At 36.1% G+C, this 24584-nt stretch overlaps 1 protein-coding gene and 1 non-coding gene across 2 annotated transcripts in view; both read left to right on the top strand.

The window, feature by feature from the left end:
- The first annotated feature begins 2572 nt into the window (after positions 1–2572).
- LOC140137968 (uncharacterized) overlaps positions 2573–24584 on the top strand; it is a 79796-nt gene continuing 57784 nt past the window's right edge. The window contains exon 1 of the mRNA XM_072159789.1: positions 2573–3760. Coding sequence (XP_072015890.1) covers positions 2597–3760 — 1164 coding nt within the window. The 5' untranslated portion in view covers positions 2573–2596. The remainder of the gene's footprint in view (positions 3761–24584) is intronic.
- Trnas-aga (transfer RNA serine (anticodon AGA)) lies at positions 14854–14927 on the top strand. Its single transcript has one exon. It is a non-coding gene; the product is annotated as a tRNA-Ser (tRNA).

Raw genomic sequence — 24584 nt, 5'->3', positions numbered from 1 at the left:
AGAATCCACCGCCTGTATTCGTGGTTCTTGAGTCAAAGTAGCTGTAGTTTTGATAATGACGAGAACAACCACTTCAAACTATAATTTATTCAACTGCACTATAGCAGTTATTTTTGTGGCATATATTTTTTTAGCCATGAAATGTTTTAATATAATAGTCTATAAGGAGCAATTGAACAATTTATACAAAGACCTGCATACAAAATGCAATATAGCACACAATCGTGGTAATCTCCGTATTATGCAACATGCATTAATATTGTACCGTGAATAGCCGTTTGTCCTCTGTCTGCCCATAGCAACGATAAATAAAATTAATGTAAACCAGTGAAACTTTTCGAAATATTGCTTTTGGAAGAAAAAATAGGCTTATTTGTACTCAGAATTTGTAAATCCCATCAGGAACATTGATGTAAATAGGACTCTCCCAACCCCATCCTAGTCCACTACCAACCCCCACGCATAACCCCCACCAACCCTCTCCCCGAACTGACCATGCTTCCCTCCCGTACTTTCCCCCATCATCGAGCGAAATTGCAGGGTCCTTACTCCTTAGCGAAAGTTTCCACAACCCTTGCGCACATCTCCTATCTCCATGCATAATTTAATTACGATACGTTAAAGCTGGAAACGAAGTAGCCGAGCAGATTGAAATGGATACAGTTGAAATTTAATTTTCAATCCCAATTCAAAAGCTCTGCTTAACAACCTGCTTTCTCACAGTTGTGCTATTTTGTATTCTTATTATGTTTAATACTATTTATGCATTTTTTTACTGCTCAATAACGATTGTATATTATGATTTTCTACTTTTTGAGTGTTAGAAATAATGGTGCTTTGATGAATTCTCATGATTGTAAATATTATGTGTATGTCATGTTTACTGTACACGAGCACGGTCTCATGGAAGAACAACTTCTTTAATCGTTGAACGAGTTTCCATGTTTAAATAAAGATTATACTATACTATACTATACTAAAATCCATCAATGAAACTTTGATGGTGTTGATACACTTTAAAAATGTGTAACAAGCGAAAAATGACACCACTAATCACTACGATCAACGCTAGATCCCTTTAAAAGCCACTGAATTCACAATTCCCTAGATGTGTGATTTGTGTAAGCAATACATGGCTTGTCAAATTAAGATACCTAAAGTCATTATAGTTCAAGGCAATAACAAAAGTGCAAAAAGGGAAAGTGGATTACATTCTATATTAAGAATAAACATGACGTTTAGACTGGGTCCTTGCAGGTGTGTTTTGCAATAACATAGTTGTTATATTCAAATCGGAATAGTGTACGTATAACTTTAAACTCAAAACTGATATTTTTTTCGCCCTAGCGGTGTAGCACTGTCAATGACAAAATGTTCATTTTATGATCGTCGGCTTTTCCGCCCAGCTACATACACTTTAAGTACATATCATTAGATTTATCAATTTTACTTTGAGGACTGTTAAATATGAATAATAACATAAATATCAATTATTAATAATTTGCCATAAAGTTTGTATTATATCGCCAATTTGCAAGAAAAAAATCAAAATTAGGGACCGTTCACAAACACTTGTAAGGGGGGAGCTGATGCAAAAAAATTTCATCGCGAAATTTTTGCGGGGCCCCCCTTTACAGACCTCAACAATTTCAGGGCCCACCTTTTTGACATGAAAATTATGGGTCAACCTCATAGAAAAGCATATAAACTCAACTTTTCCAGGAAAATTGGTGGTTATTTTTTTTTCAGGCCCCCCTTAGAAGGGTCAAAAATTTTCAGGGCCCCCTTTTTGCATCAGGCCCCTCCTAACAAGCGTTTGTGAACGGTCCCTTATTTGATATCATCAGGACATTCCTCGTATTCAGAATACAATTTGATATGTCTGATGTGCTCTCACCATGCTCACGTCCCACAAAAAACTACTGTGCAAATGTTGTTACCAGAGCCCTTAAGATTAAAGTATTCTTGTAGCAAATGTTTGCTTTAATTTATTTGATCAATAATTACCCTGATTATAATAAAAGTCGGATTCAAACAAACTAGTTCATGTCTGACGATTCTCTCAATCAAACTCCAGCAAAGCCCGTGATTGAAGTCAGACACGGATAAATTTCTTCATTTCTGGGTTTTATTACAGCGTACTCTTTGTGATTGTATATACCCACAATGCTTTAGGCGGGCATATTATGGAGTTTGCTTGAAGCGGACATAAAGAACCTTTTATTTCCGTTTATAGTACAGATGGCGTGTGTATGCACATAATGCAATCGCTATACGTTTCCGCTTTCATACTGGAATTATTTTATTTGTCAGCTGTTGCTTGCTTGCTTACGAGACGCATGTTTTTCCGCATCTTCTGGTAGGGTTTCGGTAAATTCCAGTTTGTTTGAAACACAACACATATAACATGTCTGTTAGCTGCTGTTTAAAAGCATCAAAAGTAAAGCCTGCTCCATCGGTTATCAAAGTGGCTGTCGGGTTTCAACGTGACAATACCAAATTTGATGAAGAATATAAAGTTCAAAATTCTGCAAGTCAAAAACAGCTTTTTCGAATGGTAGGTATAACTATCATTCCTATTATTATACTCATCGCAATGAATGCAGTGTTTGTACATGACGCAACTACTGCAAGTCAAGCCATGAAGCATGTCAGACAGCGAATTAAATCTGGATTAGAAGACTTCAGTCTATTAATTCATCGTCTTGAAATTGAGCGTGGAACAACAGCTTTGTATCTGTCGTCAAAGAGCGATGAAATATACCAAGATCTACAGGACACGTATATATTTACAGACAAGTCATTAGCTAATATCTTGCATTGGAATCCATCGGATATCGATGGCCAATCTCAGGCCACACCGCAATATTTTGAAAGTCAGGAAACATTTTTAAGATATATTGAATCTTTTCGAACTCATCTGAACCCAAATACAACAACTTTGTACGAAGAAATGACTTTTTATACAAATGTTATAGACCTTATCAAACGTAGGTTATCAGACTTTCAGATAGCAACAAGTCAAGGAATTTGGCCAAAGCTTGTAAGTTATGAGCTGCTGGTTCAAGCTAAGGGTCATGCTGGAGTTAAGAGAGCTTTGGGAAGTACCTTTTATGCAACAGGAGGCTTCTATAACCACTCAATGTACGAATGGTTTTTGGAAAAGAGTATTTACGGTGATGCATTACTAGAAATCAGTATGTACTACACCCCAAAGGTAGAAGATGTATATTACGACCTTTTACAATTGGATATAAATTTATCCAATAATCTGCAGGAGATGGAGAACGAGATTAAACTAAACCAATATGACATTGTAAAGCCTTCCTGGGAAAAAGGAGATGAGTGGTTCCGCAGGATGACGAAACTCATCGATTTCCTTTTGATTACTCAAAACACACTTGCTGGTGATATCATGACTGAACTTGATCTTGCTATTGAAGCCTTGCAAAAAGAGTACATTATAGCCGTTGTAATTTTGGCTGTAGTTGTCCTCATATCTCCAGTGATAATTCACCTTATTTTTAAGCAAACCAAACATATCCAGCAGATAGGTGGTGTATTACATATGCGAACAATACAGCTTGAAGAAGAACGAATTCGTGCCGAGACTCTTCTTAACCGTTTACTTCCTCCAATTGTGGCGGAACAGTTAAAACAAGAAGGCACAGCTCTCGCAGAATTTTACGAAGATGCTACTATTTTTTTCTCCGATATGGTGAATTTTACCCAGAGTTGCACACAAAGCTCACCATTACAAGTAAGTATGATACAAAGAATCAGAGAATTTTGAAACCAAAGGGTCACGCTTGCGCACATGTTGACAGCTTTTTATATTTTTAACATGTTTAAGGTGGTACTACACCCCTTGATAAATTTATGACTATTTTTGCATTTTTCTCAAAAACTAATAAAACACTGGTAACAAAAGTTATACATATTATAGGGGCATGGAATCCAGTTACTACACTGGAATTTCAGTGACTCAAGACAAGTATTTATTGATTTATTGATCAAATATTGGTTTCCCTCATTTTTGACTGTAATTTCACAACTGTTGTCTGTGCTAAAAACATTTTCAGTGCAGTAGTTGTAGTCCTTGCCCCTATAATATACATATCTAACTTGTCACCAATGCGCTATAATTTTTGAGAAAAATGCAAAAATAGGCACACAATTGGCCAGGGGTGCAGTACCACCTTAGGATAACCTTAAAATGTACCTGCGACAATTTACGGTAACAAGAATAATTTTCTTTTTACAAACGTATCGCATTCCATTGCAATACCATTTATTTGAATTAAATATAGAAGACGTTTTAACATGATAACTACAGAATAAAGGTATTGTTTTTAGCTTTTAGCCGCTGGATTGCATCTATTGTCTCATATAACACGGGCGTATTTTAAGTATCACAACGAGGAGAAGCCGATTTGTTTTACGCCAAAAATAATGATGTCGCGTGTTAATCGAGACGATAGATGCACGACAGCGGCTAAATAAATACTTTTATTCTCATTCTTAAACACTTCAATTCAAATAACTATATTAATCATAAGTATACCAAATTTTATCGCGTCTTTGTAATTAAAATTCGCTGTATTTGGCCTCAGAGATACTTTTAGTACGATTCTCACATATATTATTATATTGTTGATTCATCATTTAGGTTTTCCCAATTATGATATGTTGTATTTTGCCGTTGATTTATGATATATGATATGTTGTAATTAGCCGTTTGCAATTTTACATAAAATATCACATTAAAATACTCAGAACATTTTCCAATTAGACTAACATACGTAGTATTTAGAAAGATTAATAACTGAAAAATATCTGAACGTTAATTTATAACCATTTTAAGCAAAAACATTTGTCAAGTAAAAACATCCATTCCAAGAAGTGAACAATGATATCCGAAAAAGCTGGCTTTGACATAAATGGTTTCAGCATAACATTATTTGTCATGCGACTAATCTAAATCCTACGGTCCGTTATTTCACTCAGAACGCTTGTCACTCACTTGCACTATCCAAGGCTAACTCAATTATTGAATTTGGGGCTGGAGCCGACCCAAATGTTTTAGCAAAATTGTGACTTACACCTTTTTATAGTCAGTTTTCCGCCCGATGAATTTTGGAAACCTAGGCCACGAGCTTTTTTTGGTCAACTTTTTAAAACTTGTTTGACTAATATGTTACCATGGTAACGGACATCTTCCTTTATCAGGCGATATATGATTTGCATTGTATTTCACACTCGTCGTCGGCGTCCTATGGGTCATGACTGACCCGTTGTGACCGTTTTGATGATGTTTTTCCAGCTCTGCCTGTTCCAATGCAAGACGGTAAGCATTCGTAAGGGATAATCCAGTGGATTCTTTGATTCCATCTGTCAAACGAAGCATCTGTGGGCCTCTTCTGCGAAGTGCTTCAACTTGACCATGAACTATTATCTTCTCCAACTTGTCACCATTTCTTCTTGAGATGTAACCAAAGTACGGTAATTAGTTGCGACCAATTTTCTGGCACACTGAACATTTGACATGCTCACCAGTTTACAAATTCATATGTATTGTGATCTATCCACGGAATTTCTCAGCATTTATCGTCAGTACCGCATTTCAAAAGATTGAATCTTTGACCTGTCTGCCCTTCCGACAGCCCATGTTACAGACCCATTATAGCAATTGGAAAGACCCGGGCATTCATGATGCTTATTTTGGTTGCTCCAGAAACTCCCCTGTCTTTCCGAATGTCGGTAAGGACAATGGCAGATGTTCTTGCCATGGCCAGGCGTCTTATGAAGCTTTCTGATTTCTTGACCGCTGCCTCTTTCGTCAATAATGAGTGATCCAAGAAAGGTAAAAATGTTAACCACCTCTGTGTCCTCTCCATCAGCCTTTAACTGCTGGTCCGCTTTCCCTCCACAAATCATAACTTTGGTCTTTACTCTTCGGTATTTACATACCTTAAATCGTTTTTGAATGGAGTCTCAAGATTATGAAAAAAATCAAAATGTTTTTGGTGTATGTTAGCTGCTGCTTAAAGGCATCAAATGTAAACCCTGATACATCAGATACCAAAGTTGCTGTAGTATTTCAGCGTGACAATACCAAATTGGATGATGAAGGATATAAACTTCAAACTTCTGCAAGTCAGAGACAGCTTTTTCGAATGATAGGTATAACTATCATACCTATTATCATACTCATCGCAATGACTGCAGTATTTGTACATGAGGAAACTACTGCAAGTCAAGCCATGAAACACGTAAGACGCCAGATTAAATATGGATTAGAAGACTTCAGTCTATTAATTCATCGTCTTGAAATTGAGAGTGGAACAACAGCTTTGTATCTGTCGTCAAAGAGCGATGAAATATACCAAGATCTACAGGACACGCATACATTTACAGACAAGTCATTAGCGAATATCTTGCATTGGAATCCATCGGATATCGATGGCCAATCTCAGGCCACACCGCAATATTTTGAAAGCCAGGCAACATTTTTAAGACATATTGAAACTTTTCGAAATCATCTGAACCCAAATGCAACAACGTTGTACGAAGAAATATATTTTTATACAAATATTATAGACCTTATCAAACATAGATTATTAGACTTCCAGATAGCAACAAGTCAAGGTATTTGGTCAAAGCTTGTAAGTTATGAGCTGTTGGTTCAGGCTAAGGGGCATGCTGGAGTTAAGAGAGCTTTGGGAAGTACCTTTTATGCAGCAGGAGGCTTCTATAACCACTCAATGTACGAATGGTTTTTGGAAGAGAGTTTTTACGGAGATGCATTACTAGAAATGAGCATGTACTTCACCCCATCGGTTGAATATGTGTATTACGACCTTTTACTTTTGGATATGAATTTATCCAATAATCTGAAGGAGATGAAGAACGAGATTAAACTAAACCAATATGACAGTGTAAAGCCTTCCTGGCAAAAAGGAGACGAGTGGTTCCACAGCATGACAAAATATATCGATATCCTTTTGACTACACAAAACACACTTGCTGGTGATATCATGACGGACCTCGATCTAGCTATTGAAACCTTGCATAAAGAGCACATCATAGCCATTGTAATTTTGGTTATAGTTATCCTCATATCTCCAGTAATAATTCACCTTATTTTTAAGCAAACCAAACACATTCAGCAGATAGGTGGCGTATTACATATGCGAACAATACAGCTTGAGGAAGAACGAATTCGTGCCGAGAATCTTCTAAATCGATTGATTCCTCCAATGATTGCGGAACAGTTAAAACAAGAAGGCACAGGTCATGCGGAATATTTTGATGATGCTACTATTTTTTTGTCCGATATGGTGAATTTTTGGCAGATTTGTACACAAAGCTCGCCATTACAGGTAAGTATGATACCACAAACAAGACTCTTAAGCCATAGTGTCACGCTTGTTATATTTCCAAAACAACCATAAAATGTATCTGCATTCATTTTATTTTGGAGGTATTAGTTTCCTTTACTATAAGTAAAAGTACGCACATATCTGTCGTGTACATATCTGATATTTTGTATACATGGTGTCCCAGAATGATTTATACCGTGTTTGAACAAAATATCATAAATATATAGTCAACAGTGTATCTAATTCTAATAAATGCAATACAATGACACATATGTATCCTACTTATTCTATGACTAGTTTGTTAACTAGGTATTGTTAGTCGAAGCAGCCAAAAAATAACACTTTGATGTTTTACAAATAATATACTTTGACAACTTGCTTGATTTATTGTTGTTAATGAGTTATGTACCTTTTCCACAGGACCTACAAATGTCAAATGTCATTAGGGGTTATTTTGTGAAAATCTTTGCAAAAAAAATGGATAAAGCAGCTACAATTAGAGGCAGCCATGTAGTGTCAACATGTTAGAACTTGAATTTTTTCCAGGAAGGTTCTGGCGACCATGAAAGGTTTTGAGTCACAGTAGCTCTAGTTATTTTATAACAGGTCAAACGAAATGTTGATCATGCTTTTTTAACTAGCAGGTCGGTTTTCAAACTAGAGTTTCAACTGAAAATAGCAGTAATATTTGTGGTATATATTTTTAAGCCATATATCATTTTTTTTTAGTAAGGAGCAATTTAAAACTTTAACTGTATGTAAATGTCACAAAAGCCGGTTAGAAAAAGAATATATCACACAACTAATTGATAGTGTATCAAGTACAACAAATAATTTCCATTGGACAATAAACAAAGCGCGATCTCCTTATTGCAAGATGCAGTAATATTGTACCGTGAATAGTCTTTTGTCCCCTGCCTACCCATAGCAACGGCAGAGAGCGCGGTACAAATGAAATGCAGTGAAATCTTGGAAATCTTGCTTATTGGAAAAAATAGGGGTTTTTTGTACTCAGAATTTGTAAATCCATAAATTACAACAATAACAAAAAACTCGTGTTGCCTGAAAAACTTCATTCTTCAAATATTTTCAATTATAGAAAGAATAAGCATATTTTGCGCTAGAGTCTTTGTAACTTGTACGAAATATTGTCTTTCATTGTAAACACGAAATAATTGACCCCGATTATAAATAAAAGTCAGAATTAAATAAACATCGATTCTGTCAACATGGTCAATCAAACTCCAGCAACATATTTGTTCGTTAGTTTTTTTTTATTTCTAGCTTTTATTACAACGCAGTTCTTGTGATTGTATATACCTACAATCCTTTACGCGGGTATTTTATGGAATGGCTTTGAAGCTTATACATATAGTACCTTTTATTTTCGTTATCTACGGATGGGGTGTGCAACTACATAATGTAAGTGCTCTACATTCTTGTTTTCATACTGGAATTATTTTCCTTCTCAGCTGTTGATTTCTTATAAGAGACGCAGAATTTTTAGCAACTTCTGGAAGATTTGCGTAACTTGGACATTATTTCAGTTTGTTTGAAACACTACACCTGTAACCATGTCTGTCAGCTGCTGCTTAAAGGCATCAAATGTAAAGCCTGATACATCCGATACCAAAGTGGCTGTAGTATTTCAGCGTGACAATACCAAATTTGATGATGAAGAATATAAACTTCAAACTTCTGCAAGTCAGAAACAGCTTTTTCGAATGGTAGGTGTAACTATCATACCTATTATCATACTCATCGCGATGACTGCAGTGTTTGTACATGAAGAAACTACTGCAAGTCAAGCCATGAAACATGTAAGACGCCAGATTAAATATGGATTAGAAGACTTCAGTCTATTAATTCATCGTCTTGAACTTGAGAGTGGAGAAACAGCTTTGTATCTGTCGTCAATGAGCGATGAAATATATCAAGATCTACAAGACATGTATATGTTTACAGACAAGGCGTTATCTAATATTATGCATTGGGATCCATCGGATATTGGTGAACAATCTCAGGATACTCCGCAATATTTTGAAAGTCAGGAAACTTTCTTAAGACATATTGAATCTTTTCGAAATCAGCTGAACCCAAATACAACTACTTTGTACGAAGAAATGACTTTCTATACAAATATTATAGACCTTATCAAACGTAGTTTATTAGACTTTCAGATAGCAACAAGTCAAGGTATCTGGCCAAAACTGGTTAGTTATGAGCTGTTGGTTCAGGCTAAGGGCCATGCTGGAGTTAAGAGAGCTTTAGGGAGTACGTTTTATGCAGCAGGTGGCTTTTATAACCACTCAATGTACGAATGGTTTTTGGAAAAGAGTTTTTACGGAGATGCATTACTAGAAATGAGCATGTACTACACCCCATCGGTCGAATATGTGTATTACGACCTTTTACATTTGGATATGAATTTATCCAATAGTCTGCGGGAGATGAAGAACGAGATTAAACTAAACCAATATGACAGTGTAGAGCCTTCCTGGCAAAAAGGAGATGAGTGGTTCCACAGGATGACCAAATATATCGATATCCTTTTGATTACACAAAACACACTTGCTGGTGATATAATGACGGACCTCGATCTAGCTATTGAAACCTTGCATAAAGAGCACATCATAGCCATTGTAATTTTGGTTACAGTTATCCTCATATCTCCAGTAATAATTCACCTTATTTTTAAGCAAACCAAACACATCCAGCAGATAGGTGGTGTGTTACATATGCGAACAATACAGCTTGAGGAAGAACGAATTCGTGCCGAGAATCTTCTAAATCGATTGATTCCTCCAATGATTGCGGAACAGTTAAAACAAGAAGGCACAGGTCATGCGGAATATTTTGAAGATGCTACTATTTTTTTGTCCGATATGGTGAATTATTGGCAGATTTGTACACAAAGCTCACCATTACAGGTAAGTATGATACCACAAACAATCCATAGTGTCACGCTTGTTATATTTCCAAAACAACCATAAAATCTGCATTCATTTCATTTTATTTTGGAGGTATTAGTTTCCTTTACTATAAGTAAAAGTATGCACATATCTGTCGTGCACATATCTTTTGTATACAAATTTGTAGACAGAAAGTTGACGAAACACACATACTTAAACTGGATCTCTAAAGATGCACTCCCGTGAAATATATAACATAAAATAAAACAAACGAAGACGGGAAACAGTTGTACAGCAAATTTTCGGTACTGGGCGTACCTTCTTCAGGCTTTTGTATACATGTATGTATGGCGTTGAGTGGTGTAATGCGGCCACCGGCGGGTCACTCTCACACAAAAGTGCTACCCACCCGCGTCCGACTACCTCTGAAATGCACCCTTAATGGCGAATTTTCACATAACCAAAATCCTACCCTAAATGGCGCAGCACATGCAAAAACCATACCCTAAATGGCGTCAACTGAGAAATATCTAATTTACCAGGCGATGATGGAAGCGATATCGCCAATTTTGAGGTCGCCATTGGATTAACACATAATCATGAAATCTTCACAAACAATTCTAAATTTGTTATGTGGTGTCAAAGCAAAATTATCTTACTCTAAAGCCGTTGGGGTTCGACAAAGTACCCCACTGCAAGTATGTTAATTTTCCATTTGTAATTGCTAACCGTGTATTGTGAATGGGGCTGTCAGCCCTGTATCTTCGCCAGCCTCGTACGTGTGTTGCGCTTCCTATGCCGCCTGTAATTTACACCCTAAATAGCGTGAACAGGAAAATGAGCTAATTTGATACCCAAGGTGTCTTTTTGATGTTGCAGACCTATAGATACTACGGAAAACATGCACAAAGGTAACAAGAATCAATTAAAAATTAATTAAACTCACTCAAATAATAATATTACTAACCCTAAACGTCTAAGGATTTTGCTGGAAAAGGACCCCTAAATGGCGATACCTTCTGAAAAAGTATCCCTTTTTCAAAAAGACGTAGACGACGCTGTGTGGTGAAAAACACACCCTTTTAGACGTTTTTCTTGGACGCGGATGCGTAGCAAATCAAGTAGTGAGTGACCCCCGGGTGCGGCCCATACACAAACAATATTATTGATCCTGTATAGGTGATGTTGATGGATTGATCAATGTATTGAATATTGAAGAAATCTAATCTGAATTAGAAAAAGTTGACGGTTGAACAATTATATTCTCCCGTGTATTGTTACGGGCAATAATATTGCCACCAATCTCCCAGTCTGTTCGTGGACATCTACTATTTCCATGATACAGGTAACATGAAAATGGCTTCTAAACAGGAAGATAGACAGTTTATTCTTGTGTGGATTGAATTATGAACTTCCAGCGCTATGGACAGGATGGAAGATTAAAAACAAAGAATATAGTGACCAAAATAAGAAGAATGCAGCATATGAGACCTTTTTCTAAATAGGCCTACTCTATTCCTAGCTTTTTTTAATTCTGCAAATCGCAAATATTCTTCTAAATATTTACAAAAAATCAGAATAGTATTTTTACGTCTTACACAAAAATATGTTTGTGGTTTGATTTAAAATTTACAATGCTTTGCATAATTTGATTTTTTTTAAGTATGATAATTATGTAGGCCTACATTTTCCTTTTCTCTGAGCAGATGTCATTTTTGTTGTTGTTATTTTTGCTTGGCCCGGTATTTGGCCCTTTTTCAGACTAAAAATAATGAAAAGCTGCTCCTAAAGTGTTTATAATTATCTGTGTCAAATTTAGCAAAAATATATATCTTTTTTCTAATTAACACTACAAGTTTGCATTTTATACAGGTATAACATACATATCATGCATATTTATGCAATTCAGTTACATTAATTTGCCGGATTTATTTGTTGGGAATTTTGTGATTTTTGCAGACAAGGTTGTCGAATTTTACACCCTTGGTATTTAAATTACGATGAAATACTGGATAGTTTATATATGTTAGTTGTAAAAATATTATGGAGCCTGAAACATAAACACAAACTGATATAAATTGATCATTTTATTTAAGCTTGTATGGATTTTGGTGAATTTTTCTTATAGGCTTTTAAGCCTTAAAAGGGATCTGGAATGAGCGTTTTGAGCGTTGCGACAGTATTTTTTGTGGGGCATGAGAACACATCAGACATATCGAATTGTATTCTGAATACGAAGAATGTTTTTCTGATATCAAATAATTTTCATTTTTTTAAATTAACTATATAATACAAATTTTATGACAAATTATTAAAATTTGATATTTTTCACATTTCTGATATATAACAGTCCTCGAAGTAAAATTTATAAATCTAATGACATACCGTAAAACCCCGTCTACAAGCATATAATGTGCTTCTGATGAAAGCTACATTAATCCAGTCGCCATTATGGAGTTTGAGCAAATAAATTACGGATCCAAGCATATACAAACAAGTATTATTTTAAGACCGATCTATTGTATTGGTATATTAACGCTTGCTTCGAATTAATTAAGCTTTTATAAAAAACACTATAGACGGGATTGTAGACGGGATTTTACGGTATTCTTAACGTGTATGTGGCTGGGAGGAAAAGCCGACGATCAATTGAAAATTTTGACCTTTCATATTGAAGATATGGATTTTTTCCCAAAAAGATCTAATTTTTTTTGGTGTTTTGGGAACAAAAATCCATTTCTTCAATACGAAAGGTCAACATTTTTAATTGATCGTCGGCCTTTCATCCCACCTACATACACTTTAAGTACAAATCATCAGATTCATTAAGTATATAAAATGTGTATTACATTGCGAATTTCAAATAATCAAAATTATTTGATATCATAAGGACATTCTTCGTATTCAGAATGCAATTCGATATGTCTGATGTGCTTTAAAGGCCCATTCAGTGATTTGCTCATCCGGACGATCGTAAAAATCATCAAAATTCAGATTTTGGTACCTTTGTAATTGGCATAGATGTGCTAACATAGCCTGCTAGTGGTTCGGTCGAAAGCCGTGTATTTTAGACAAAATAAAGCATTTGCATGATTCTGGACTTTTGATACTGACAGTACAAAAAGTCCGACTCGAGATCGAAAGAAGCTCACTCTCCACCGTACCAACACGCGTTGCGTATTGTTTCTACTACTTATTACATCAGTAGCTACTATTTTAAACAAAATACACAATTTTAACTGTTTTTCATATTTGAATTGACCGTTAGTTTGCCTCGGTGACCTTTAATTGCTTATTTTGTTTTTTTCTACAAAAATTAAGTCTGTTTTAAATCAATTTAGACTCTACTTCCCCGTGTTAGAAACACTGGACTAGGAAGTTTTTCCAGTCGATTGGTGGCGCACTGTACGAAAATCTCGATTTTCTCGAGTCGATCTGAGTTGAAGTAGAAAACCTTTCTAAAACTTCTGTTTTTGACTAATTTGTCAATGTATTCAGGGAAAAGTGGTTTAATGAAATTCTGTAGACTTATTCTTTATTTCTAAGCAACTCTGACAAATTTCCATTTTTTTAATGTTCCTGTGAAATCACTGAAAGGGCCTTTAATGTCCCACAATAAATACTGTCCAAACAGTAATACTTGTGTGTGTGTATTGTATACCATGACTGCTATAACATTAGACCCAGCTTTAACCACCGTTTATCAGTGGGAGCTGGTCTCCTTCCCGATACGGCGCCCTTCCGGTCTGCGCAAGCTCTTGCGTTTTTTCCCATGCCGGCACATTCCCTTGCTTTTTTTTTTCAAGTTGGGTTGTGTGCCGGTCGGGATTTGTGTTTATTTGTTGTCATGTTTAATTGTAACAGTTTGGGTTGGTTAAACTGTTCATTCTTTCTTATTAAATATATTAAGTTTCCTCTTGTAGCGAGCAATCGTTCCCCATTGTGTTTATTTGTTCTTGTGCAGGATGCGTATCCCCATTACCTACTTTACTTATAATTATACTGGGGAAACGATTAAGCATCAGTAATGATCTCCTGCACATGCGTACTTGCGTAATACTTGTGTGGGGGTGTGTGTGTATTGTATACCATGACTGCTATAACATTAGACCCAGCTTTAACCATCGTTTATTAGTGGGAGCTGGTAGCCTAATGGATAAGGCGTCCGTCTAGAGATCGGAAGGTCGTGGCTTCGATTCCCATGCCGGCACATTCCCTTGCTTTTTTTTCAAGTTGGGTTGTGTGCCGGTCGGGATTTGTGTTTATTTGTTGTCATGTTTAATTGTAACACTTTGGGTTGGTTAAACTGTGCATTCTTTCTTATTAAATATATTCAATTTCCTCTTGTAGCGAGCAATCGTTCCCCATTGTGTTTATTTGTTCTTGTGCAGGATGCGTATCCCCATTACCTACTTTACTTATAATTATACTGGGGAAACGATTAAGCATCAGTAATGATCTCCTGCACATGCGTACTTGCGTAATACTTGTGTGTGTGTGTATTGTATACCACGACTGCTATAACATTAGACCCAGCTTTAACCATCGTTTATCAGTGGGAGCTGGTAGCCTAATGGATAAGGCGTCCGTCTAGAGATCGGAAGGTCGTGGGTTCGATTCCCATTCCGGCACATTCCTTGCTTTTTTTTTCAAGTTGGGTTGTGTGCCGGTCGGGATTTGTGTTTATTTGTTGTCATGTTTAATTGTAACACTTTGGGTTGGTTAAACTGTTCATTCTTTCTTATTAAATATATTCAGTTTCCTCTTGTAGCGAGCAATCGTTCCCCATTGTGTTTATTTGTTCTTGTGCAGGATGCGTATCCCCATTACCTACTTAACTGTCCAAACGTTCATACCACACCCCTTAAGGGATCTGGAATGAGCGGTTTTTGAGCGTTTCGACAGTATTTTTTGTGGGGCATGAGAGCACATCAGACATATTGAATTGTATTCCGAATACGAAGATATCAAATAATTTTCATTTTTTTAAATTCACGATATAATACAAATTTTATGACAAATTATTAAAATTTGATATTTTTCATATTTTTGATATATAACAGTCCTCGAAGTAAATTTGATAAATCTAATGATATATTCTTAAAGTGTATGTAGCTGGGAGGAAAAGCCGACGATCAATTGAAAATTTTGACCTTTCATATTGAAGATATGGATTTTTTTTCTAAAAAGACCTAATTTTTTCGGTGTTTTGGGAAAAATCATATCTTCAATACGAAAGATCAAAATTTTCAATTGATCGTCGGCTTTTCATCCCACCTACATACACTTTAAGTATAAATCATCGGATTTATACAGTTTACTTCGAGTACTGTCGAATATTAAAAATATCAATTTTTAATTATTTGCCATAAAATGTGTATTACATTGCGAATATCAAAAAATCAAAATTATTTGATATCAGAAGGACATTCTTCGTATTCAGAATGCAATTCGATATGTCTGATGTGCTATAATGTCCCATAATAAATCTGTCCAAACGTTCATACCGCATCCATTAAGTTGGAAAAATCCCGCACGAATGACTGCAGAAAAAATACTTTTAGTTTTATTTTACTATTTGACGCATATTGACATGATTGAACCCAATAACATTGAAACATTGAAAAATCACCTGGCCATGTTGGCCATTTTGGATTATTTTCTGCAAATTTTCTCTAAAAGCATGATTCAGTGCCTCGTTTTTTACGACATGGCAAACTGGGCATTAACAGCAGAGACCAAAAAAAAATCATTTAGAAGCAGCTGGCGAGGTTCACCCAGAAAGCTATTAACCTCCCTGCTGGCCCTTGATCTAATGGCTGGAATTTGGGGGAAAAATTGAAAAATAATTTATGCCATTGACCATTGACCAAAGTGCCATTTTATAAGAAACCCCTTTATATGCTTGTTTCATGTTTGCATTTATTAAAATAAAGAAATATGAAAAGATATAATGCTTATGTCAATTTTGCTTCCAATTGTTATTTTGGTTTCAATTGCTTTTTTTGGACTTGGGAATGGGAAACTTTGAAAATTCATAATTCGAAATTTTTTCTGCTGATGAATTCTATCCAGAAAACAATCTTTTGCAACAACAGAGGCAATATGAAATTTTGATGGTCATCATAATCATTTAGCTCATTTATACGCAATTCCTGCAGAAGTCTTTGGTTGGAGAACAGGTCTTCTTCTTTTTTAGGCCTTTCAAGCCCCGCATAAAGTGCAAGAGCTTGCAAGTGCTAAACATGTAATGTAGGCCCATCGCTGTCAATATCCATGACTAGACCTAGTCCGTCAACATGTTGGGTTGAAATGATGGGGTTATTATGCAATATTATGGATAACTTGATCGTGTATGGCCGCATTAGGTTAACTAGGTATTGTTGGTCGAAGCAGCCAAAAAATAACACTTTGATGTTTTACAAATCATATACTTTAAAAACATGCTTAATTTATTGTTGTTATAAGAGTTATGTACGTTTTACAAAAGTGTTGTTGTTTTAGTCCTCTTTATAATATAACTCAACAACCACAGGACCTACAAATGTCAAATGTCATGAGGGGTCATTTTGTGAAAATCATTTTGTGTAAAATTGGATAAAGTAGCTATAATTACTAATTAGAGGCAGTCATGTTGTTTCAACATGTTAGAACTTGAATTTTCCCATGAAGGTTCTGGTGACCATGAATGTTTTTGAGTCGCAGTAGCTCTAGTATGTTTTTTTGAACTAGCAGGTCGATTTACAAACTAGATTTTTGTTATGTGGCATATATTTTTAAGCCATACATGAAATTCAGTTTTAATAGTATATAAGGAGCAATTTAAAACTTTAACTGTATGCAAATGTCAGAATATAGCACAAAATTAACAGATAGTGCATGAAGTACTACAAATAATTTTCATTGGAAAATAAACAAACCGGTAGTCTCCTTATTGTAAGATGAAGTAATATTGTACCGTGAATAGCCTTTTGTCCCCTGCCTACCCATAGCAAGGGCAGAGAGCGCGGTACAAATGAAATGCAGTGAAATCTTGGAAATCTTGCTTATTGGAAAAAATGGGTTTTTTTGTACTCAGAATTTGTTAATCTATAAATTACAAAAATAACAAAAAACTCGTGCATCGTGTTGCCTGAAAAACTTCATTCTTGAAATATTTTCAATTATAAGAATAAGCATATTTTGCGCTAGAGTTTGTATTTTTTTTCATTGTAAACACGAAATAATTGACCCCGATTATAATAAAAGTCGGAATTAAACAAACAACGATTCTGTCAACATGGTCAATCAACTCCAGCCCATGATTGGTTCGTTAGTTTCTTTATTTGTAGCTTTTATTACAACGCAGTTCTTGTGATTGAATATACCCACAATCCTTTACGCGGGCATTTTATGGAATGGGCTTGAAGCTTATACATAATAGTACCTTATATTTTCGTTATCTACATATGGGGTGTGCAAGTATATATGTAAGTGTTCTAAATTTTTGTTTTCATTCTGTAATTATTTTTCTTCTCAGCTGTTGCTTTCTTATAAGAGATGTAGAGTTATTCAGCATCTTCTGAAATGCTTGCGTAACTTGGACATTATTTCAGTTTGTTTGAAACACTACACATGTAACCATGTCTGTTAGCTGCTGCTTAAGGGCATCAAATGTAAAGCCCGATCCATTAGATACCAAAGTGGCTGTAGTATTTCAGCGTGACAATACCAAATTTGATGATGACGAATATAAAATTCAAACTTCTGCAAGTCAGAAACAGCTTTATCGAATGGTAGGTATAACTATCATACCTATTATCATACTCATCGCAATGACCGCAGTGTTTGTACATGACGAAACTACTGCAAGTCAAGCCATGACACAAGTAAGACGCCGGATTAAATCAGGATTAGAAGACTTCAGTCTATTAATTCATCGTCTTGAAATTGAGCGTGGAACAACAGCTTTGTATCTGTCGTCAAAGAGTAATAAAATATACCAAGATCTACAAGACATGTATATGTTTACAGACAAGGCGTTATCTAATATTATGCATTGGGATCCATCGGATATTGGTGAACAATCTCAGGATACTCCGCAATATTTTGAAAGTCAGGAAGCATTCTTAAGACATGTTGAATCTTTTCGAAATCAGCTGAACCCAAATACAACAACTTTGTACGAAGAAATGACTTTCTATACAGATATTATAGACCTTATCAAACGTAATTTATTAGACTTTCAGATAGCAACCAGTCAAGGTATCTGGCCAAAGCTGGTTAGTTATGAGCTGCTGGTTCAGGCTAAGGGGCATGCTGGAATTAAGAGAGCTTTAGGGAGTACGTTTTATGCAGCAGGAGGCTTCTATAACCACTCAATGTACGAATGGTTTTTGGAAAAGAGTTTTTATGGAGATGCATTACTAGAAATGAGCATGTACTACACTCCATCGGTTGAATACGACCTTTTACAATTGGATATAAATTTATCCAATAGTCTTCAGGAGATGGAGAACGAGATTAAACTAAACCTATATGACAGTGTAGAGTCTTCCTGGGAAAAAGGAGATGAGTGGTTCCACAGGATGACAACATATATCGAACTGCTTTTGACTACTCAAAACACATTGGCTGGTGATATCATGACTGACCTTGATCTAGCTATTGAAGCCTTACAAAAAGAGTTCATCATAGCCATTGTAATTTTGGTTGTAGTTGTCATCATATCACCAGTAATAATTCACCTTATTTTTAAGCAAACCAAACATATCCAGCAGATAGGTGGTGTGTTACATATGCGAACAATGGAGCTTGACAAAGAACGAATTCGTGCCGAGAATCTTCTAAATCGATTGATTCCTCCAATGATTGCGGAACAGTTAAAACAAGAAGGCACGGGTCATGCGGAATATTTTGAAGATTCTACTATTTTTTTGTCCGATATGATGAATTTTTGGCAAATTTGTACACAAAGCTCACCACTGCAGGCAAGTATGATCTCGTTTGTCTGGGAGTATGATACCATAAAAAGTAGATACTCTTAATCCATAGTGTCACGCTAACGCACTTGTCGACAACTTGTTATTTTTTCCATACAACCCTGAAATGTATCTGCAGTAATTTTATTTTGGAGGTATTAATTTCCTATACTAGAAGTAAATGTATGTCGTGCACATATCTGATATTTTGCATATATTCATTAACTTAATTAGTCTCATAGCGAAGTGTTTTTTGTTTATTTTGTTTTATTTCTTCTTTAACCTGAGACATTCAATCAGTTGCAAAAACAATGAATCATCTGTTCTTCCTTGAGGCCCTACTTCAACTTGTATTTCAACGTTAGCGCAGGGATATTTATTGATGCCAGACCCCCCCCCATTTTCTGACACACGTGTTGGTCGATATGTAACTATTTTGAAATAAAAAAGACTAGGAAGCACCTGGAAGATTGTTTATGATATACTATCAGACATGATATAAAACATTTCATCTCGTACTTCAGTCGCCACTGGACTGTTTATTTATATTCCTTTGGGGGAACACAACTGTAGGAATAAACATTTGCCTATATTAACAGATTAATATATTGATTAATTCACCCCCACTTTACCATAACTTGCTCGTTGCATTGTTTTCTCGAACCATGACATTTCACCATACCCCCTGTCCTGTATTGCCGTTCGCAGGTTAGATGATTCCAGTACAGTGTCCTGCTTTTGTGTACATCTACATTATGTGATCGTACGCTACGAATCAGCTGTAAAGTCGGCCCGGTCAATTTAGTTTTATTTCGTGTTTAAAAGATATATATCATAAGATTTTAAATGGCATATCATTTGACTTCAAACGATATCCAGAAGCGGTGTTATGGATTGTTTAATTCTGCTCTTTCAACAAAATGGTACCTTTGTTCGGTCCTACATGTGTCTGTTTTTCCACATTGCCGATAATAAATATCAAACAGTCATAATTGGCGGTCATTTCAAATCATTCTCAAGTCAAAGGGGTTAATTGTTAATTGTTGGTTATCTAGACAAAATAAAATACTTTGTAGCCCACCACTTGAACAGGATTTAGCCAAAGCAAACACAGTTTTTCCACCACTTAAAGATTATATTCATCACTTACACAAGTTACAGCATGGTTTTGTTAAAGGAAGATCAACTGTCACGCAGCTTCTAACAGTATTTCATGAAATAAGCTTCATAATGGATGAGTCCGGGCAAGTAGACATGTTGTACAAATTCAGAAGTTACAGTCGTTTGGGTTAAATTTGCATCTTCTTAGTTGGTTTCAAGCATGCTTGACTGATAGGGAGCAACGAGTCATTGATAGTTCCAACTCAGACTGGCTCCCAGTCTTATTCGGTGTCCCCCAAGGGTCCATCTTTGGACCCATGTTTTTTTTTGTGTTACATCAATGACATACCTAACTGTACCCGAAACAGCACAACTACGTTATTCGCTGATGATTCCAAATGCTTTAGATCAATCCATAAACATGACTGCTTGCTACTTCAGGATGACATCAATTCTCTTTATAAATGGGGCAAAACATGGGACATGCATTACCATCCATCCAAATGCTAATTTCAGTCACCAAAAAAAATAAAGGTGAAATTTGACTATCGTATGAATAACAACATTTTATCCAGAACTGATTCTATCAAGGATCGTGGTATTGATATTTCATCTTTTATGGAATGACCATGTAAGACGTGTTGTCAACAAGTACAATAAAAGTTGGGATGATAAAAAGTGCAGTAGGATTTAACGCTCCCGAAAGGGTCACAAGGACACTTTTTACTGCATCGGTCAGGAGTGATGTGGAGTATGCCAGCTCTCTCTGGAGTGTACATCAAAACGTAATCTTCGATTAATTGAAGGCATCCAGAGGAGAGCAACAAACTACAGCCTGTAGTTGGCAATTAGAAAATACCGTTGTGACATGATGCTTATATTAACGTCAAGGGCGTAGTCTCAGCTCTCAAATGCCGTTTGCCCGGGCCGTTTGTTCTGTTCAATTTGCTTGTTTTAATCTCGAGATATGTTTAGTTAACAATGAAATGGTAAAATCATTGTGCCACTTATACTAGGGAAGAGAGGCCTGTACTGTGTACATGTACATCAATGTTAGCTGATGTTGATGCGTCTAATGCACTTCCCCTTCGGGGCTCGTGCATTAGACGCATCAACATCGGCGCGCGTGCATTATTTTGTCTAATTTCTCACACAACAACTAATACGCATTCATTAAAGTGTGCAATATTTGTTTGTCTTTTAACATGTCTTGAGTGACAAAGAGAACAGTATTTACCATGATAAAATCATTGACATGCACATGTATTTAATTTTACAGCAGAATGTGAAATATTTATTTATCTTTTAATCTGCTTTAAATGGGAAAGGAGAATCGTATACCTGTATCATGATTAAACGGTAAAATCGGTAAAAACTATTGTGTATTGTTGCGCGTAATTGATGCATTTTGATTTCACGAAGGAACTCTTGATAAACTTGATGCTATCATTGATTTACATGTAAAGCCCTCTTCCTAGTAAAAGTGGCACAATTGTGATTTTACCCTTTCGTTGTTAACTAAACATATCTCGAGATTAAAACAAGCAAATTGAACAGAACAAACGGCATTTGAGAGCTAAGACTATGCCCTTGACGTTGATGTAAGCATCATGTCACCGCGGTATTTTTAATTGCCAAAGGGGTACTTTTCACTTGCACAATTTTTTGAGACAGGCTGTATACTCTACATTGCCCTGATTTAGACTATCGTGAGAGGTTAACTAAATTAAACCTCCTTCTTTTGTCTTTTAGACCTGAAATACTTGATCTCACATTCTTTTTTAGATGCAAAATGGAACTTTATGACCTTAATCTTAACCATTTTGTTGTTTTTAACTCCACCCTTAAGGACTGTCCCATCACCAGCGTTCGAAATAGGGCCGGTCAGCCGGCCATTGGCCTGTAACTTTTTGGCCAGGCCGGTAACTTTCTTGACTAGCAGTCTAGTTGCCGGCCAGTCTGGCCGGTAACTTTTTAAAGCTCAAAGTTTTAGTTTTAAACATGATTCATGAATAATGCATCGTCTATCTGTCATTATTAATTGAATCACTTACGAAGCACGGGGATTTGTTATTTGGCTAGTTAGCAGTTGGCTAGTTAAATTCAAAATCAATAGAGGGCGTCCTATTTTGGCTAGTTAAATGTTGGTCGCCCAGGCTAGTTAAAATTTTGTCCCTTAGGCTAGTTAAAATTTTGTCCCCTAGGCTAGTTAAAATTTTTCCCTTAGGCTAGTTAAATTTTTGTCCCCTAGGCTAGTTAAAATTTTTCCCTTAGGCTAGTTAAAATTTTGTCCCCTAGGCTAGTTAAAATTTTTCGCTTAGGCTAGTTAAATTTTTTCCCTTAGGCTAGTTAAAACTTTGTCCCCTAGGCTAGTTAAAAATTGTCCCTTAGGCTAGTTAAAATTTTTTCCCCTAGGCTAGTTAAAATTTTTCCCTTAGGCTAGTTAAAATTTTGTCCCCTAGGCTAGTTAAAATTTTCCCCTTAGGCTAGTTAAAATGTTGTCCCCATCATCTCAAATCAAGGGGTATTCCCCATCGATCATGTGGTCAGCCATGAAACAAGGAGGCCCAGACGCCCCTTGACCCTGTGAGGTAAACCACTCAGACAGAGGAAGGTCACTTCTCCTAAACTCTATTTATATAAATGCAAAACATGTCATATAAATATTCACAGTATTTGGTATAAATTAAAACAAAGACATATTAACTATAAGTTCTAATCTTCTTTACATTATTAATCATGTCAAAGGTGTATGTTTGTATTACTGTTGCATTTGTTTTATTGTTTCATTGATATTAGGAAAGTAAGGGAACCAGAAAAAATGAGGGCCGCCAATTAACTAGCCCAATGAGCCAACATTTAACTAGCTTGAGAGACCAAAATTTAACTAGCCTGGCCGACCAACATTTAACTAGCCTAAGGGACAAAATTTAAGTAGCCTGGCCGACCAACATTTAACTAGCCTGAGGGACAAAATTTTAACTAGCCTGGCCGCCTGAGGGACAAAATTTTAACTAGCCTGGCCGACCAACATTTAACTAGCCTTATGGGAAAAATTTTAACTAGCCTAAGGGACAAAATTTTAACTAGCCTAAGCGACAACATTTTAACTAGCCTAAGGGACAAAATTTTAACTAGCCTAAGGGACAAAATTTTAACTAGCCCAAGGGACCAACATTTAACTAGCCAAAATAGGACGCCCTCTATTGATTTTGAATTTAACTAGCCAAATGCTAACTAGCCAAATAGTTATCCCCCGAAGCACGGTATAAAATAAATTTGATAGTTTCAAATCGAAAAAAAATTCAGTCCTGATCTTGCCAGAAACATTTCAACGGTTCAACCACCGCTTTGACCAGCCTAAGTTTAATTCTGTGCATTATATTAGTACCAACGTATTTTGTCATACTTATTTGTGACGGGATGCCCGTTTTGACCAGCTTGAGTCGGACTCTAGAGTCTCTGACATCAGTAATATGGATCATGATTCAATCATCGTGTAAGAAGTTTACGGTGGAGGGGCGTACTCGAATTACGTTTTGACAGGGTGTACCCGTATTAAGGGATTTAAAACCCGTTTTTGACTACCATCTTATTTCTCAAATCGGGACCCTGCATGTTTAAGGATTTTTTTCTCAAATAGGAAGGACCCATGTTTAGGGATTTGTTGCATTTGCCACTTTAGCTTGGACTCATCCCAAACTGGGACACATTCCCGGGAACTGGGGTAAAACTACACGTAGTAACCTACACGTCCTTAAGGTATACATATTCAGAATTATACAGTTCATTTAAATATGCATGACAAACAATTCCTTGGTTAAAAACGTCACTATTGAACTTGTTGTAACTTGTAATTGGCGGAAATAATTTCCGCCAATTATAAGCTGTCCCAGCTTATAATTTCCCGTTTCAAAGCTCTAAAAAGTTTTGGCCGGTAACTTTTCACCCTGGCCTGCAATTTTTCAGAGTTACAGGCCCGACTGGCCTGTAACTTTTTGAGGTATATTTCGAACACTGCTTGTAGGCCTATAATACTATATTAAATATAATTCCGGACCAACCGATACAGCTCGATACGCCCAATGTATGAATAAAAGCACCTAACAATAAAGTCGCCCAATTCAGCATCGAAGTGGTTACGTAATTCTCTTGGTTACCGGATCACGCTACTTTGGTATGCCTTCGAGTGCCATATACTTTATGTGGTGATCATTTCGATCGTGGTT

Source organism: Amphiura filiformis, chromosome 17, assembly GCF_039555335.1.
Source record: "Amphiura filiformis chromosome 17, Afil_fr2py, whole genome shotgun sequence".
NCBI lineage: Eukaryota > Metazoa > Echinodermata > Ophiuroidea > Amphilepidida > Amphiuridae > Amphiura > Amphiura filiformis.
This window is presented reverse-complemented; position numbering and strand designations above follow the sequence as displayed.